The sequence below is a fragment of the Ambystoma mexicanum genome, chromosome 8, assembly GCF_040938575.1.
Source record: "Ambystoma mexicanum isolate Mex_15411 chromosome 8, UKY_AmexF1_1, whole genome shotgun sequence".
Lineage (NCBI taxonomy): Eukaryota > Metazoa > Chordata > Amphibia > Caudata > Ambystomatidae > Ambystoma > Ambystoma mexicanum.
The window spans coordinates 541,917,898-541,936,642 of record NC_090929.1 but is presented as its reverse complement, the minus strand read 5'-3'; the positions used below and the strand labels follow the sequence as shown (position 1 = coordinate 541,936,642).

At 47.4% G+C, this 18,745-nt stretch overlaps 1 protein-coding gene across 1 annotated transcript in view; it reads left to right on the top strand.

Moving 5' to 3' along the window:
* Positions 1-18,745, top strand: part of CEP104 (centrosomal protein 104) — an 846,942-nt gene that overhangs the window by 802,940 nt on the left and 25,257 nt on the right. The window contains exon 21 of the mRNA XM_069610252.1: positions 7,349-7,436. Coding sequence (XP_069466353.1) covers positions 7,349-7,436 — 88 coding nt within the window. The remainder of the gene's footprint in view (positions 1-7,348; positions 7,437-18,745) is intronic.

Here is an 18,745-nt window from a genome sequence, read left to right as displayed (position 1 = left end):
ATCGAAAAGCTTTTCAAGGCAGCCCAATCAGACCCGCTGTACATAAGGGGGCATCTGAAACCGGACTCTCTGGTAGTTACGAACATCCGAAAGAGGGCGGGAACACCCCTGTCATCGTCCTAAGCTCCTCCCGACAAGGAGAGCAAGAAGATTTATGGCTTGGGTAGGAAGGTAGCCTCCACTTCCGCCTACCAGGCAAGGATTGCCAGCTCCACCACCGTACTGGCGAGTTACAACTGCCACCAGTGGGAAGAAGTCGCGGCACTCATAGACTCTGCCCCAGAACCCTTAAAGAGCCAATTGGCACAAGTTGCATCGGAGGGAAGAGCTGTGTCCGGTTGCATCTTAAAAGCAACCTTTGATGCCGCGGATAACGCCGGCAGATTGATAGCAGAAAGCACTGTTATCAAAAGACATGCTTGGTTACGGAAATCTGGGTTCAAACCCGAGACCCAAGCATCGTTAATAGATAAACTGGTGGAGCCGGATCTATTGTTTGGAAAGGCAGTAGACGCGCTGAAAAATGCCAAGGGTGAGTACGGGACTCTCAAATCCCCGGGCCAATTAACCAACAAACCCCCGAATCAAAGAGGGAATGGCAATTTTCGTCACCCACGTGGACAAAATTCCCAGAGAGGGTCTAACTATTCCCAGGGGCACGGTACACCATGGAACAACAACAACCAGCAGTCTACCCAGGGTTATGGCAGGGGTAATAAGAGAGGACGTGGTAAAGGTAGAGGCAGCCCCAGTAGAGGCGGCGGCGGCACGCCTCCACCAAAACAGTGACGTTCCGTTCAGGGTCCCTTCTCATGCAACCCCAGTAGGGGGGTTCCCAGCTTGGGAAGGGATCACATCAGACAGATGGGTGCTGTCCACAGTCTCTGCAGGACACTGCATAGAACTGTTAGAGCGTCCCCAAAACCACCCTCCACGACAAAAAATACATGCGTTGGACCACCAGAAGATCCTCCTCGAAGAGATCATCAATCTTCTAGCAAAGGACACAATAGAACTCGTCCCGGGACACCAGGTAAACAAGGGTATTTATTCAACTTACTTACTTGTGCCAAAAAAAGATTTGACAATGGGCCCAGTATTGGATTTACGGCCTGCAAACAAGTATGTCAAGCCCCAAAAATTTCGCTTGACTACTCTCCAAGAGGTAATCCCCCTCCTAAAAAAGGGGGATTACATGGCAAAATTGGACATGAAAGATGCCTATTTTCATATTTCCATGTTCCCAGCGCACAGAAAGTACTTGCGCTTAAAGGTGGACAGTCAGCACTACCAGTTCAAGGTACTGCCCTTCGGGATAGCCTCGGCCCCAAGGGTATTCACCAAGGTAATGGCGGTGGCAGCGGCACACCTACGCAGGGAGGCAATCCCAGTGTACCCTTACCTGGACGACTGGCTCATCACGGGGGAAACCCCAGTAATTTGTAGAACAAACATTCAAAGAATGATCGACCTCCTCTTCGAATTAGGTTTCTCCATAAACAAGAAAAGTCAAGTCTGGTGCCAAGCACCTCCAAACAGTTCCTAGGAGCTGTCCTAAACACTCAAGAGGGAAGAGGGGTTGGCCTTTCCATCAGGGGAAAGAATTCGGAATATACTGCTGCAAAGGGGAAACCCTTTTACGATCCCGAGATACAGGCGGTAGTCACAACAGACGCATGCCTGACAGGGTGGGCAGCACACCATCTCCACCACACAGCTCAGGGTCTCTGGTCTCACTCAGTGGCCAAGAATAATATCAATCTGCTAGAGCTTCTGGCAGTATTCAGAGCGCTTGAAGTGTTCAAGCCCTACCTTTTGAACCTGTCAGTGCAGATCCTGACGGACAGCACTAAAGCCATGTTTTACCTGAACAAACAAGGAGGGACTCTTTCACCAAATCTGTCCAAGCATGCCCAGATTGCGTAGATTAGCGAGCAGTGTTAGAAGGAGGTGGGATGTGAGAAGGTCATGAGCAAATAAATGTCTTAGAACCGCTTGGCCCTCTTGAGTATCTGTCTTGGAATGGGTGTCAATGCAGTAATGCCGAGTAAAAGTGTGAATAGAGCTCCAAGTAGCTGCTTTGCAAATGGTATCAAGGGGTACATTTGCAATGAAAGCCAGAGTGGCCCCAATGCCTCTTGTAGAGTGGGCTCTTGGCGTGAAAGGCAGAGTTTTTTCAGAAAGGGGGTAACACAGCTGGATACAGTTAACAATCCACTTAGCTACGCCTGCCTGCAGCTACGGAGACAAACAGTTGGTCTGTTTTCCTTAGCGGTCTGGTTTTGTTTACATAGTATAGGACCGCCCTACGCACATAGGGTGTGTAGTTTCACCTCAGCCGAGCTTTGTGGGTCTTGGAAGAAAGCCGGAAGCTCGATGGACTGGTTCACGTGGAATTTAGAAATAAACTTGGGTGAGAACCTAGGGTGTGTGCGTAAAACCAGTTTATCTTTATGAACTGTAAAGAACGGATCCTGCACTGACAGAGCCTGAATTTTACTGACCCTTCTTATAGATGTAATAGCTACTAAGAAGGCCTTCTTACAAGTCAGGTGTTTGAGACTGCTTTAATGCATGGGCTCGAAATGGGGCCCATGAGTTTAGATAGCACCACGTTAAGGTGGTGGGTTTGAAATTGGAGGGTGAAGTCTCTTTACTCCTTCCATGAAGGCTTTAACCACTGGTACTTTCCACCACAACACCTTGCTATGGGAGGTGGTGTATGCTGACAGAGCTGCCAGGTGTACCTTCAGCGAGTTAAAAACCAACCCGGCGTCTAGCAGGTGGAGCATGTCTGTGACAATTGTGGAAGGAGTGCAATCAACCGGGTTGATTTGCTTATTCTGGCACTAGATAATTATTTTCCATTTGTCAAAGTAGCAGTGCCTCGTGTTTGGCTTCTTAGATTCTTTTAGGATATCCATACATCTCTGTGGTAAATTGAGATGTCCAAACTCTATGACCTCAGGAGCCATGCTGCCAGGTTCATTGAGTTGGGTTGAGGATGCACTTTGTGACCCTGGTGCTGGGACAGTAGGTTGTACCAGCCCGGGAGTTTGATGGGTTCGCACATCGCTAGTCTCCGTAAGTGTGGGAACCACTGTTGTCTCGCCCACATGGGAGCAACTAGGACGAGCGTTCGAGCGTTATCGATTCTCTGTTCATCTTGTTGACCACCTTCCTGATGAGAGGTGTTGGTGGAAAAGTGTACGCAAACATCCCTGACCAGTTCATCCACAGGGCGTTCCCCTGGGAGTCTGGTTGGGGGAACCTGGATGCGAATCCTGGGCACTGTCTGTTTTTGCTTGTGCCGAATAGGTCTATAGTGTGTACTGCACCAGTGGAGGCCAGCACTATGGCTGGCGTGGCCAGTAAGGCTTGATGCCGGAAGGCATTTCAGCCTTGTCACGCCCATGCCAGCCGTAGTGCCAGAAGCCTCGCCAGCGTTCCAGCACGCCTGGTAAGTACATGGTGGGGTGGGGGCTGTATGTTTGTGCGTGTGTGTGTCTGTCTTGGGTCCATCCTGACTGTTTTTTTGTTTTTGTATGTATGTTGAGATGCGGGGTTGGGGGGGGTGGTGTCGCGTGTGTATGGGTGTTTGTATTTGTATGTCTGCAGTGTATGTTGAGATGCGGAGGGGGGTGTGTGTTGGGTCTGCCTGAATGTTTGTGTGCAAGTGCAGTGTGTGTTGAGATGCGGAGGGCGGGTGTGTGTCGGATCTGCCTTAATGTGTTTGTGTGCAAGTGCAGTGTGTGTTGAGATGTGGAGGGGGGTGTGCGTCAGGTCTGCCTGAATGTGTTTGTGTGCAAGTGCAATGTGTGTTGAGATGCGGGGGTGGGGTGTGTGTCAGGTCTGCCTGAATGTTGTTGTGTGCACGTTCACTGTATGTTGAGAGGCTGGGGGGGGGTCTGGTCTGTATGCATGCATGCTTGTGAGTTTGTTTGGTGAGTTGGGGGTGGGGGTTTCAGGTCTGTATGGATGCATGGTGTATGCTTGTGAGTTTGTGTGCTGAGTTGGGGTGGGGGTTTCGGGTCTGTATGGGTGCATGGTGTATGCTTGTGGGTTTGTGTGCTGAGTTGGGGGTGGGGTTTCGGGGTCTGTGTGGGTGCATGGTGTATGCTTGTGAGTTTGTACTGAGTTGGGGATGGGGGATCAAGTTTGGATGGGTGCATGGTGTATGCTTGTGAGTTTGTGTGCTGAGTTGTGGGGTGGGTGTTCGGGTCTGTATGGGTGCATGGTGTATACTTGTTAGTTTGTATGCAGGGGTGGAGGGGTTGGGGTCTGTATGATGATGTATGCATGGTGCATGCTTGGTGGCATGGGGCATAGTGTTTGGGGGGTGGGGGCCATGGGGCATAGTGTTTGGTTGGGGAGTGGGTGTCTTGGGGCATAGTGTTTGCATGAGGGTTGGGTGTCTTGGGGCATAGTGTTTGGTTGAGGGGTGGGTATCTTGGGGCATAGTGTTTGCTTGAGGGGTGGGTGTCTTGGGGCATAGCGTTTGCATATAGCGTTTGCTTGAGGGGTGAGTGTCTTGGGGCATAGTGTTTGCTTGAGGGGTGGGTGTCTTGGGGCATAGTGTTTGCATGAGGGGTGGGTGTCATGGGGCATAGTGTTTGCATGAGGGGTGGGTGTCATGGGGCATAGTGTTTGCATGGGGGGTGGGTGTCATGGGGCATAGTGTTTGGTTGAGGGGTGGGAGCCATGGGGCATAGTGTTTTCCGTGTGTTTAATAAAAATTGGGAGTTGAAAAGGCCTCCTGCCACGCCCTAACGCGCCTAACGCCCCACCCACATTTACTTTTCGGCCCACTATAGCCATCATGTAACGTACTTTCGGCCCTCTGTCTAAATCAGTTGTGAACCCCTGCATTAGATAGTAGAATGTATCAAGTATGAATACAGTGGTGATAGGAAAATTAGTACCTACAAAAAGGATACGTCTTTGGGTGAAAAAAGGTGCAAAAGTGACCTATACAGTCGTTATGGACCAAGAAGGCAGTGCCATGTTTTGGTTCTTTGGCGGCTTGACGCAGATTAGGGTAATGATACAGCAAGGCCCAGGTAGACATTATGCTTTCACGTTGGTGCTTATGGAATTTGATCAGCGGATTACCCTTGCAGAGATGAAATAACTTACATCATTGTATTTATTAGTAAAAATTGAAAAAAAAGAAGGCTCACACCGTGGCCAATGGCCATTCCTCACACTCATCACCCCATTTGTTCCTCTACTGAGCCAGCACAGGCGCCTTTATTTGTGGGGCTGGTCCCTCTTATTTCTGACTTTCTACCTCACTCTTCTTGCTCTGATATCCCGTTCAACCTCCTTCTGGTTTCTCCTTCGAACCTCTTGCCTGTATCTTTTTCAAACCACCTCCTGGTTTCTCGCTTCGAACCTCCTCCTAGTTTCTTGCTTCCATTCTCCTCCTGGTTTCTTGCTTCCATTCTCCTCCTTGTTTCTCCTTCCAATCGCCTCCTGGTTTCTCTTTCCAACATCTTGCTTGTATCTCTTTCCAAACTTCAACCCTAGCATCTCTGTTCTCACTCTCCTGAGTATCTCCTCCAGTCTCGTTCTGGTGTCTTTCCTTTCTTCCTGATAATATCTCTCTTGTATTTTCTATTTTGATCTCTCCATACCTCCAACCTCCTCACTCTACCTCCTGTCCTCTACACTTGGAACTCCCTCCTCCACCTCTTCAGAGTCCCTTATTTCCTCCCATACTCTTTCCTCTTCACTTTAGCACCCCTTCTCCTGTTCTCCTCAGTCTCCACCTCTATTCGCTGCCTCTCTTCTGCAACTTTTGTTACACAGCTCTCTTGTGTACTCCGCACTCCGCCCTCCACCTCTCTTTGTTCCCAACATCCTCGGCACCTTAGTTGCCAACTCCTTGCCCACAACTCTGTAAGAAATGCTGCTCCTCTTATAAGATCATAGCCCCTGTAATTGGGCTTCACTTTTTTAGCTGCTAATGTGCCTCTGCCATGGTGCGCGACAGCGCATATAGAGCTGATTTTTAGCTCGCCCGCCACCTTGAATTTCATTCGTGCATTCAGGATGCCACAGAGGGGACTGCACTTTTGCTTTCTCTGTCTGACATCAGCCACACTGGCTGGGTGCCTGATGCCTTTTGAATGTTGCCATTGGTTTCAACAGTGTCATCAAGACTTTCAACTGTTCTTCTCTATTTAGGCTCCTACAAAGAGGTGCTTAAGTCTAAACCTTCGGGTTCACTTGTGCATTGGTTAGCTCTCAGCAGCTGAAGATGCCTTGAAGGTGCAAGCAAATTGAGTAAGAGATGCCTGTGGCAGTTCTCTGCCTCATTCCTGGCGATGGGTATGGTGATTCACAGGGTTCCTTGTGTACACCCTGTATACACGCCATCACACAGCAGGTGATGTTACACAGCCCAATGATCAGTGCATTTCGAAAACCCCAGACAGGCATCAGACCTCATCACGCTGCATGTTGAATTTGTGGGCTTTTTTGCCTATAAAGCTCTTAAGCACATCTTATTCCCATGGGCCACTGGAGTGGGTCCATGATACATTCCATTGGGATCTGTGGCAGGGAACATGTTTTAAATTCTTGGTTCTGATGAGATGCTGCTTTTTGCATTGTAATCATTGGAAATGAAAACATTTTTAATTAATGTAAGTGATTTAATGTATGCCTTTTTCAATTGGTTTAAAGTTTACGGGTACCCTTTCTAGGAATCCATTGTGATCCATTGACACCCAACAATGGAGACATAAAGGGCAAAGCAAAATCAACTAGATGCATACTTGGGGGGGATGTGCAGGGGATTTTAGCTCCTGTGTTTCTTAAATCTGGGACTGCTACCGTTACCACAAACGTTGGCCCGAGCTCATACGTTAATGTACTAAAAAATAGTGTGAAGCCTATTTGCACCACTTTTTGATCACTTCTTATTCACCCCATCCTGGCGATCATTTCCTCCTGTTTTGCAAAACTATAATTTACAGACTTCCCATTCGTCAATAGAAAACAGTTTGGGGCCCATTTCAAAACCCCAAAATGCATAGAGAAGTCTAAGGGACATTGAAAGCCATTGTACTATTCCATCTTATCATAATATTCCAAGTTAGTCCATTGGAAGGCATCAAATCCTGCATTTTGACAAGACATCTTCTTCATCCTCACCCTTTGTGGAGTGGGCACATGTTCCATGTGTTTTGGTAGATTCAATCACCCCTGGATCTTGCTGTGATCCGGGTGACATCCATTTACTTATTTTATATTCACACATTTTTGATGTTGGTATTGCTCCTGGGTAACAATTCATGTGGTGTGGTCTGATATAATTCACCTGTTTTATGCTTGCTTTCAGGCCTGGAAATCTCACCTCATGGGGAAGGAGGGCTGTAAAATGAACCTGCGCAGGACAGAAGCCCTACAGAGAACTCAAGCACAACCAGGTAGGGTCGTTTTAATGGAAAGGTGTGCTGACCGTCTTCCTTTAGTAAGTTAGTGAGTTTGAGACCTTCGGAGGGACTTTACTAGCAGGGGTGCCGATGTCATGGTTCTGCTTAAGGAACCCCGCTCGTACTTTTTCAAACAACCACGTTTCCGATTTCTTTACGCTTTACTCTTGTTGTGTTTTATGTGAATTCTGATTCGACAAACATTTAAACTAGGAAACCTTAGTGTTCCATAAATAGTATAAACTGTTTTTTTTACTTTTTGTCATAAATATCTTTTATTTTAAACTCACGTAAAGAAACATTAAGCATAAAGGGCCCTGTTACGAGTTTTGGTGGTAAGTCCAACTAATTTACTGTTACCGACACTCTGTCCCATGGATTTACCACAGAATTGGGTTGACAGCACAGTGGTCTTAATCCACGTTTTTGGAGTCTGTATGACTTCAAGGGGATTGTTTGCTGATTTACTGCAATTGGTTATTTTGCTGGTAAATACCACCAGTTTTAGCAGTAAGGTGCAAGATGTACCTTAACTTAGATTTGCTGGAGGTAAATCATTCACTGTAACGCTAAATTCATAGTACAGTGGTGTGGTAAATCGGCAGTAAAGTGGTGGAAACTGAAGTACCACCACTTTACCATAGTTTACCCACTTCGCCGTACTAGTAATGAGGCCCTAAATCCTGTTAGAAATATGTCTTGTGTTTTAGTTCTTAGGCCATGCAGTGTTTATTCTTGTTCATCGTCGCAGACTTAGTTTTTCTAATCCGGTGGCAACAAGACACTACAGATTTGTTACAACTGTTTCCACTCTTAGGAAACCCTATCTCTTTTGGGAGTTAGATGTTTTATTCCCACGCACAAGTCCTTTAAGCCTTTAGTCTTGGGGTGGATTTGTGAAAGACGTTTAGTGGCTGCCTTTCTGCAGTTCAACCCATAACCATGTCTATGGACAAACCCTTACTTTGTTTCCAAGTTCCTTTCTGTTTCTCATATTACTACAACAGATCCAAAATACCGCAGCCAGACTACTCCTCAAACTATCCAGAAGACACCACATCACTCCTGCCCTAAAAACTACAAGCCAACAAGACTCCTCGGGTCAAGCAACGAAATCCGCCTGGAACCAAAACGTCCAAAAAACCAAAAAAGACACCTCCCTCTACCACGTAGCTGCCAAAACCTGGAACAACATCCCAAAAGAAATGAGAGACACCAAATATCACCTAAAATTTAGGAAATTACTAAAAACCTGACTCTTCAACACCACAGACTCAAACTGAAAACTGAAACAGAAAGGATAAGGGATGACTAAACTAGACTAGACACGGACAACTCCCAGAACCGACTGGGAAGCTCCCACAGCACCTGGACGAGTCACGCCGGGTAGAGTGCGAAACAGGCAACACCCATGGAGACAGAGTCAACAACCCTAATGCCACCCGACATCCGCATTTGCCCCTTAGTTACCACCAGGTACCAGTGTTGTGGAATTGTCGGTATATTGGCAATCACCATAATAGCTGAGCTGTGGATATTGGCAGGTGCACTGGCCGTATGAGTGGGAAGGGAAGATAGGTAGGGCTGCGGGGCAGGCTGGGGGAGGTGGGGCCAGATGTGAAAGGGACCTTGAAGGCCGGACGTACCCAGGTCAGGACAGAGGCGTAGGGGTGCTACCGAAACCCATCTGGGGAGATTACAGAACCCCACTGCCCCAAGTCAGGATAGAGATACCAACTAACCAATTTCACTAACAATTTCCCCCTCTGCATACATCTCTCAAACTCCAAATCAAACACAACCACAAACCTACAGCACAACAAACTGCACAAACTTCACTAAATGGCAACAACAAAACAAAAACACACAGACTCGCACAACAGTACACAACGGCTACCGGCCACAAACACCCCACGCCCAGCCAATGGACCCACCGGGCTGAGGCCGCCAGCAGCACATCACTGCTCTCTTGCACTTTTCCAGCTCCCTCCCACTAACCCCCCCCCCTTCCTCTTTCAGAGCCGCCAGTGTAGTGAAGTTTGTGCGGTTTGTTGTGCTGTAGGTTTGTGGTTGTGTTTGGTTTGGAGTTTGAGAGGTGTATGCAGAGGGGGAAATTGTTAGTGGAATTGGTTAGTTGGCATCTCTATTCTGAATTGATCTGTTGGAATCTTCCATCGCTCTAACCTTGTTTAACATTTACTTGACCCTCTTGCTTGGGTACTTAGCAGGAGAGGTGTGCCTGGGATGCAAATAAAATGTAGTTGCCCCAATTTTCAAGTGTATACCAACCTCTTCCCCACCCAAGCATTCTCAAAATATCTATGCTAATCTGTATGTATGTATAAATATACAGTAGATATTATTGACATTACACTTCTTTTGGAATCTGAGAACAGGATGAAACGTCTTTTTTTGGTTTTTGTGTGTTTTTTAGCGAATGGAATTCATTATAGAAGGTTTACATTAATTTCAAATACAATGTTGTGTTAAACACACACAGACCCACCCCTACCCACAACGGGGTTTGAATCCCTTTTCAGAGGCCAGTTCCACTGGGTGTGAGCTGCAGAACAGCTACAAGGGCCACTGTTGGCTTCTTGCAAGCACTATTAATTTAATACTAGCTCCAGAGCTGATCCACAATTGTGCCAAGAGCTCGTCAGAATCTTCATGAGAGAAAATGCAGTAACATCCTTTTCTTGCTTGATAATCAAGTATGGTGGAAAAGGGGAAGGATGCCTGTGTGAGAAAGTTACTCACGGTGGTGACTACTGGGCTCCTGAGCCGTAGTCTGTTTTCCGCCATATGACTTGACATCTCTGCTGAATTTAACTATAGGTCATATATGTGACCTAGGTGGATGGAAAAGTGCTGGTGGGCGAAGCTGCAGTCTGGGACTGGATGTGGATGCCCAAGTGCACGTGCACTGGCTTTACTGTGCAAGATGGATCCAGTTCCATCCCTGTGCAGAAGTCACACTGGTTGATACCCTTTTCTTGTGCCTTCTTAACGTCCTGTTCCTTTCCCATGGTTGTTTTTTTCCCTGAACTGGCGGTAATTTATTTGTAGTTTAAGCAAGCAATGTTTCTCTGTCAGTTACAAAACAACTTTTTTCCTGTTTTCTGGTGGCCCAATTTTGATTTGGTGTGGTTAGTCCCATATTTTTCACGTATGCCACATTGCAGATCCCCTTCCTCTCTACTAGACTAGATGCTATCCCTCTTCTTCTCATAGAAGTCCCCAATCACGGGGCCTCTCCCCATACTCTTCTCTCACTCTTGTCCTACAATACCATAGGGTATTCTCACTCCTACTCCACCCGGATCCTCTGTTCAGGTGGCCAGGGAAAGACCATTGCTCTTCGATCCCAACCCTAGGGGTGGAGAAGCCAGGGAGTATCACCTGGGTGGAGGGTCCTCGAGGATTGGGATTGTGGTGCCTATAGGCGAGACATGGTATCCCCCTATCCCTATTGACGAGCAACCTAAACCGCCCGACCACTATGGGCTACTGCAAAGCCTCTTCCCCTCATTTTCCTACATTTGACCTCTGATAGTACTGGGGCGAGGAAAAGGAGACTGAGAGTAATGAACACTAAACCTTCATTTTACCACTCTGGTACTGGGACGAGGAAGATGCCTGCAGAGTACTGTGAAGCTCGGGCATGTCCCTTGTCAAGTGGTTGCAGGTGTATAAACAGAGGGCCAGAGAAAAGCAGAGAGAGAAGCAAGGAGGCCCGGGTGGGAGAGCCAAGGAGGGCAACCGTGTCGCAAGGAGGTAGCCGTGGTGGGGCCTGAGAGGGAGCCAGGGCGCCGGCGGAGGTCCCCAACCACCTGTTGCGCCCAAGGGAAGCCGATCCGCTGGGCTGCCACAGGTGCACGAGCCTCCCTTACCTAAAGAAAGCAGCTGAGTCTGCAAGCTATAAGAGTGAGAACTGGGACGATGACCGCGTCAATGGAGCAGGGTGGTTCTTCCGGCGTGTGTTCGTGGAGACCAACCTGCTCGCCTAGGGAACTGAACAGAAGCTGTGCAGCTGCCGGAGGGAGAACGGGGAGAGCAGTGAGTGAAAAGAGGTCTCTCTAGATTGGAGGCGCTCCTCAGTGTGAAAATGCCGTATTCCAAACAAAATGAAAACCTGAAAATAAGTTAACATGCATATTGAATCCCAAACTGAATGAAAACTATTAAGAAGTTAAGAGTTAAATTAAGCATATTGAACACCGAATGGAATGAAACCTTGAAATTAAAGTGAAACTGCCACGCTGAATATTGAATTGAGTAAAACTTTATGAACAAAGTCGAGGGGTGATGAAAACTAAAAGGGAAAGTGTCCTTTTTAAAGCAATCTACGGAAAAGAAAACAAGTGTGAGAGAAAGGTGGGGCAATACAAAAGACCACCTCAAAGGAGATGTGTGTGAATGAATACAGTGCTGCAAGGACAAAGATTGGCAAAGAGGTGTGTGTAACACATAATGGCAAAGTCAAGAGGCCAGGAGAATATGAATCCGTATATAAAAGCCAAGAGGCCAACAATGAGAAGCCAAATGATGGTAAATTTGGACACACAGGTAAATATGGAAGAACCTGTGTGGGCCGAAGAGCCTTGGTGTTCCTGGTTGTCCGACCTGTGATAAGGGGAGGGGACTGTGTGGTCTGACAACTGAGCCTTGACCAGGGAGCCTGAACTGTGAAAACGAAAGACATTGTAAAAGAAACCAACAAGAAGCACTGCAAGTAGGCTGATGATGCAAACCAGAAGATGGGTCAAGTTAACTTTGAAAGACTGAAACAGATATCAGTTGTTGCATTGACGTCTTGGGAAAGGGAACCCTGAGATTTAAGGAGCTACAACGCTGTCTTGAGGACAGAGCCTCAAGACCCTTTTCTTTTGAACTGTGTTGCTTGGAACTTGGGGACGGGAACCCCAAGTATTGTGTGGAACTGTATTGCCTTGAACTGGACAAAGGTAATCTTGATACCTTTTGTATCTTTCTTTAGCTTGGGGAAGGGAAGCTAGAAAGGAAGCTAGGAGCCGGAAGAAGCTCGGAACTTTGCGTTAATCACCATTTCTTTTATTATTGACATCCCTATACATTGTTTAGCTTTATTTGTGAGGACAATCATAGGTTTTGGACACAGACAGACTTTTAAGTTGAACTCTTTGACTCCGACTTTCCTTTGTATTTTTTTAGGTAGGGAATCCCACCTTCGTATAGGGCAAGTTAGGCCTTCTACAATCCTGACATTTCATGTAATAAACCATTTTGTTTTCAAACTTTGAATCTGTGTCTTGCTTCACGATACCATCACAATATATAAAAAGGAAAATGTCTGTGTCTGTTTGAAATGTTCAGCATACTTCCCAACATGCTACAAACCGGGAATTCGGCATGTGGCTAGGGTCCACGGTGTAGACAAATGTAAAAAGTATAAGGTATTCATTTTTCAAAATTTTTTTTTAAAGCAGTCTGCAATGCTTACCCTGCCATATGTGGATATGTGTGTGTGTCTGTTCAAAATGTTCAGCATACTTCCCAAAAATGCCACAAACCTGAAATTTGGCATGTGGGTAGGTTCCATGATGTAATGTAAAAAGTATAAAATATACATTTTGCCGATTTTTATTTTTTAAGTGGTCTGCAATGCTTACTCCAGCCATATGGCTATTAGAGCAGCCACAGATCAACATAAACTTCAGCAGTTCATTGTTGCTAAACTTTCCACACTAACAGCATTCTAGCTCACATTAGCAGCACTCACTTTTGAAGTCCTACGGGAGACGGGAAACAGTGCTTAGTGTCTCTTGAATAGTGTCAACAATGACTTTGTCTGTCACATTGTGGCAAATCTCTCATGATAATTACAGGAACTTAATTTCCCACGGAAGTTGATGAATGTATGCCATCTTCAGCCGTACACGTACAGCACTTATGTTGAGGTCGCTGCTGCCTCGGCTGTAGATTGGGACACCAATAATGTTACTGCACAATCTCAATGCTCCAAGTAGCTGGAATCGATTAACGGGATTCCTGCTTTTCTCATGGTCAGCTTTATGTGGCTTGCTCTGGTGTTAGAAACTAAGACAATTTGTTGATTCTAGCGCCTACAAGAAAGACTAGCAATATGATCTCCAAAGAAGCATTGTTTTAGGGATAATAGTATACCAATGACGGCAGAAGGCGAAGGGGGACAGCCGGTACAAATGAAACTACCCATAACTCTCCATACAGTACAATTCTCAAACATGGTAGTAGTCAGAAGGGCCTGCCGGGACAAATCAAACTTGCCATAAGGAACGACGCATGGTCACCGACAAACAATGGTATTCGGGTAACACAAACATCCATGAAACATCATCATCTATATTCGTTCATTGAATACAATTCAAACTAGGACTGCAGTATGAATTACTGTGCGAAGCACGGGTACATCCCCCATCAAGTGCCACATCCACACACATCTCTTCACTCCTTTACCTCTTGATTGTTTTCACCAGTTTCTGAGCAGAGATGCAGGCTTCCTTCCATCCATCTCAGACAGGCCTATTGCTATTTAGTATCACAAAGTGGTCTTTCATTACACAAACCAGTGCTTCTACTCTGCACTTAATAACGTATCCTACTCTGCCGTTCAACTGAGTGAAGGGGCCAATCAGAAGCTACTTTCTTGGGCCGGATTAGAGGTACTTTTTTAGCCATTTGTGGGTTGCAGTACTGCAATAGTAACTGGTGCTGCTGGCTAGAATTGAGCTGCACTCTTTGAGCCCCCATTGTTTGGATAGCGGAGGTTGGTGTAAATCAGGCTTGCAGTCCAGTGGCAGAGTAGCGCATGGGTCTCAGTGCCAGTAGCAGGAACTGCTTAAAATGAGGATGAGGTATCTTGGCAAACTTTTTTAGGGAACCCAGGTACCGAATAGCTTGGATTCTGTTATTCAGAGCCTTTCCATAATCAGGTGCCTAGTTAGCGTCAGCATAAGACACTGCCTTAATTCAAAGTGTTATTTAATCAGATCCTTTTGTAACAGGAGCTTTGGGATAACTAAATCCATGGAAAATTAGAGCATTGTATAGTCAGGGGTGTGGCATAATCAAATGAAGTTATACAGCCTGAACATTTGCATATTGAGAGCCCTTGCATAATCAGTCATACCATATGTAGTGCTTCTTCATATAAAATGGTGCAGTATGATCTGAGAGCTTTGGTGTATGCAGAGCCCTGGTATTTTCGGTGCCCAAGTGCATAGGGACAGAAAACTGTTCTATATTTATGGACAACAAATTCTCTTTATGCTTTTATTAATCAGCTTTAATATTTGTCATGCATTCCTCATGTTTACTTATAACCTATGTCATAGGGACAGGGACTTGACCCTGTAATTAATGGGGTTGAGGGGCCCAATGCCTAAACCACCCCTTAATAGGTGCCATAAATGTGCTTACAAGAACCATACTGCTTTCGGGTCACACAGTGCCTTCCACTACTGCTTCTGGGCAGTGTTCTCATTTTGTTGAAGAGCTTCAACTCCTAGAATGCCCCCGGAGCTACGAAGAAAATGCAGGCAGCAAACCCAAACGACTGCTAAACTCAAAATGTGGCATTTTAGAGTGACTTGGAACATCGATCACAGACAGGCAGACACCCAGAGCTTCAGAAAGACAAGCAACTCACTTCAGACACACCGTGTGCCAAAGAAACAGCAGAGAAGCCATCGGAGACAGTTACAAAAACTATGCTGCGGAGGGAGAGGCTTAGCTGTGTCCCCCAACTTCTGGGGAAAAGGCAGGTACAGATTGTGTCCCACAGTCAGGTGAGCGCTGGAACCCATGGGAAGGGGTAGGGGAGATTGTGGGCTGCAGGGATGAGGCCAGGAGGCATGGTGGTGGAATAAAAGACCAGGAGAATGATGGCTGGAGGAGTGGAGTGTTGGTGGCAGACTTGGATCAGAGTGCAGTTGAGATATTTGTAGTGAGAGAAGAGGTATCGGTTTGAAAGAATTAAGCTATGAATGAGAGTTTGTGAGAGTGAAGCTAGTAGTAGGGTAAGAGTGGGAGACAGAAGTAGGGTACTAGGTAGAGGGAATGGGTGGTGGAAGAGTAAGGCTAGAGAGCGGTGTAGGAGTGGGGTGAAGGTGGTAGCGTGATGGAGGTTGGTAGATGAGACTTTCGCCCCTAGCCAGCAAGAATCTAGTCTACCATCGCCCACAGGGATTAAGAATGCCTGGGCTAGGGCGGAGGAAGCCCACAGGAAGATGAGGGGCGGCTCTTTGAGTGTCCCCGCCTCAACTTTTCCTTGCAAGTTATTAAGGCCCTCTGTGACATCGTTTTCAAAAGTTGAGGAGACACACTGGACATGTGACTACAGAAGGATCAGTATGCCACAAAATTCCCGTTTTAATATGATTAAACACAATCTACGTTTTACCCTCCGAACAATGAAAGGTTGATTGAGAAATACTTGAAATGTGGCTGACTCTGCCAAAGCCCTTCCTGCCTTTCAGAGATTCGTTTGTCATGCTGTCCCCTCATTTAATGTTCTACACCGGTGCTCATTTAAACATCCTTTGGAGGGTTGAAAGCCTGAATGAGGTACACCTGAAATCTGATTCACTCGCCCTTCTTGCTTTTCAAAGATTTCTAGCATTACATGGCACGACCTCACTCAATGTTACCTCATCCTTTTGCTTAGAAAAGCCTTGTTATCTCAGCACAGACTACTGTCTGGAACTTTTTTTTACTACCAAGACCATCAGTGCCCTACAAGACCATATGTGATTGTGACATTATATGTATTAGCCATTGGAGATAACCATACTTCTGATGTTTGTTAATCTTCTTAGAATCACATGCTGTGCATAGGTCCGACATCCAGTGGTCACTGCGGAGTATTGCATTTTGTGTTTCGTAGTCGAAAAAGGGACGTCGACAAGGCGTGTCTGAAACACTATCCCTATAGTGACGTGCGTTGTACCCACAATCCCTCACGCGTCGAGGTCCCTCAGATTGTTTTTTTCCGCCCAGCTACTGGTCGCCTTTACGCGGAGCTCCTCGAGAGACATTGCAGATTTCATCTCCTCGACCTTTGGTCGTTTTTCCTATTTAATATAGAACATATCGATCCCTCCCTCAACGCTGTTGTGAAGCTGTCTCCGCCGAGCAAGATCTTCGACGGAGGGGACGAGCGGAGGAGATCCTTCGGCGTTGCCGAACACGTGGCCTGGCCTCGCAGGCCATATACAGTAGGGAGAGTGGGGGTCGTGGGACATCTCTGGTTCTTTTCTGAGAATGCCTTTCCTTTTCCCCTTCCTTTCCCTTGGGGTGGTTATCACAATTTATTGCCTCGGCTATGGAGAGGACACCCTTTAGGTTTTGCCCGCTTTGCAAGGGCAAGTTTACTTGGAAGGACAAGCATTCACGGTGTAACCGCTGCTTGCCCCTCGATCACAAAGAGGAGGGTTGCACGGCTTGTCGGCTTCTTAAGCCAAAGACAAAAAGACCGTAGGGTCAAGAGGTGGGCGGCCTACGCTATGTCGAAGCCCAATGCTTCACCCACCGTTGCTACCACCGACAGTGACGAGGAACGTGATAACAGGACCTCCACTGCGGAAGTCGAAAACCCCCCTAAAGAGCGCTCACGCGCTTCGTCGTCTGTCCCCGGCCCCGACGGGCTCGGCTCACGCCCTGCTTATGGGGATGAACACCCCGGCGACATTGACGCACACAAGTCCACACATAAGCACACAACCCATGGCTCTTCTTCGTCGAAGGCGAAGAGAGCATCAGCGCCCAAGGAGACGCAGGTTCCACCGGCGGCCTCCTCGGACCGTTCGGGTTCGAAGCCCCTCTCGCAACCGCAACCGCAGCCGCGACCAGCGACTGGGCTTTCGGCAAATAAGGGCGCCGCCCCCAAATCATCGGCCGGCGCGCATCAGCAGAAAGCGCATGCCGCCGTAGAGCGATCGACACCCGTAAAGTCAAAACCACAGCCCTCCGCTGACAAATGAGTCGCTGAGAGCTTGGCGAGGATCGTGGTAGCCGACGCCCACAAGCGTACGCCGAAAGACACGTCGAGCGCTACGCAGAGGTCGAAAGACACGCCGAAAAAGCCCGAAGAAAGGCAGGGACTACTCCCTTCAGTCGAGGGGACCCCCGACACACCTGAAGGCTTTTCGGAGGGCGACGGGGCACTTTCCTCGATGTTGTGGGAGAGGTCGAGCCGTTTTCAGCTACAGGACACTATTTTTCCCCCGCTAGACCGCTCAGGGGTACCCCATGAAACCATGGAAAGGCTCCATCTCTGCATGGAAAGAATGGAGAGGTTTATGAATACCCAGAACCCTCCCACTCCCAAGAGAACAAGAGAAGGGCCTCAGGAGGACCCCAGGGCCAAAATTCTGAGACAGGACACAGCCTCAGACTTCCATAGTGTGTATGACCTCACTGGGGAGGAACATTACTTGGAGGAGGATGATTTTATGGACGATGAAGAGGGACGGAACCAGGAGGAAGGTCTGGAAGACGGCCCAGACTTGGTAGGAGAAGGCTTCGGAGAAAATCCAGAAGAAGGACCTTCTCACCCCTGGCAATCCCCATCAGTATATTCCGACACTGATGTCCTGAACCTAAATCCTCCTGACAATTCACCTTTTAGAAACACGTCTCCCATTGACGATCAGCCCACATTCAATGCCCTGTTGCGCAGAGCAGCAGCACATTTCGAACTGGACACTGGGGAGCTCTCTCCCGAATTAGACTTTGTGGAAAGAGTAATTAAGGAGAAACCCCCGGTCAGTCAGACCATTCCCCTCCTCGCTTCGGTGAAGAGAAGAATCATCCCTTCGCTGTCCACATCCGCACTAATCAGAGGGGTTAATCCTAGAATTGAAAAACTTTTCACTCCTTCACCCTCAGACCCGCTGTACATCAGGGGACATTCCATTCCGGATTCCCTGGTAGTAACCAATACAAGAAAGAGGGCAGGGGTACCACTTTCCACCGGTGAGGCACCACCTGACAAGGAGGGCAAGAGGTTATATGCCCTTGCAAAAAGAGTTACATCCTCGGCTGCCTTTTCGGTAAGAATTGCGAACAACAATTCTTTGCTCGCTAGCTATGCGGACGCGCAGTGGGCCAAACTGCGCAAAGACGCCGAAGAAGCGCCGGAACCTCTACGTACACGCCTGCTGACAACTATTGGCGAAGGAACCCAGGTCAACCAGAGTATTGTAAAGAACTCTCTGGATGCTGCAGAAACAGCGGGACGTTCCCTGGTTCAGGGAATACTCCTAAAACGCCACGTATGGCTG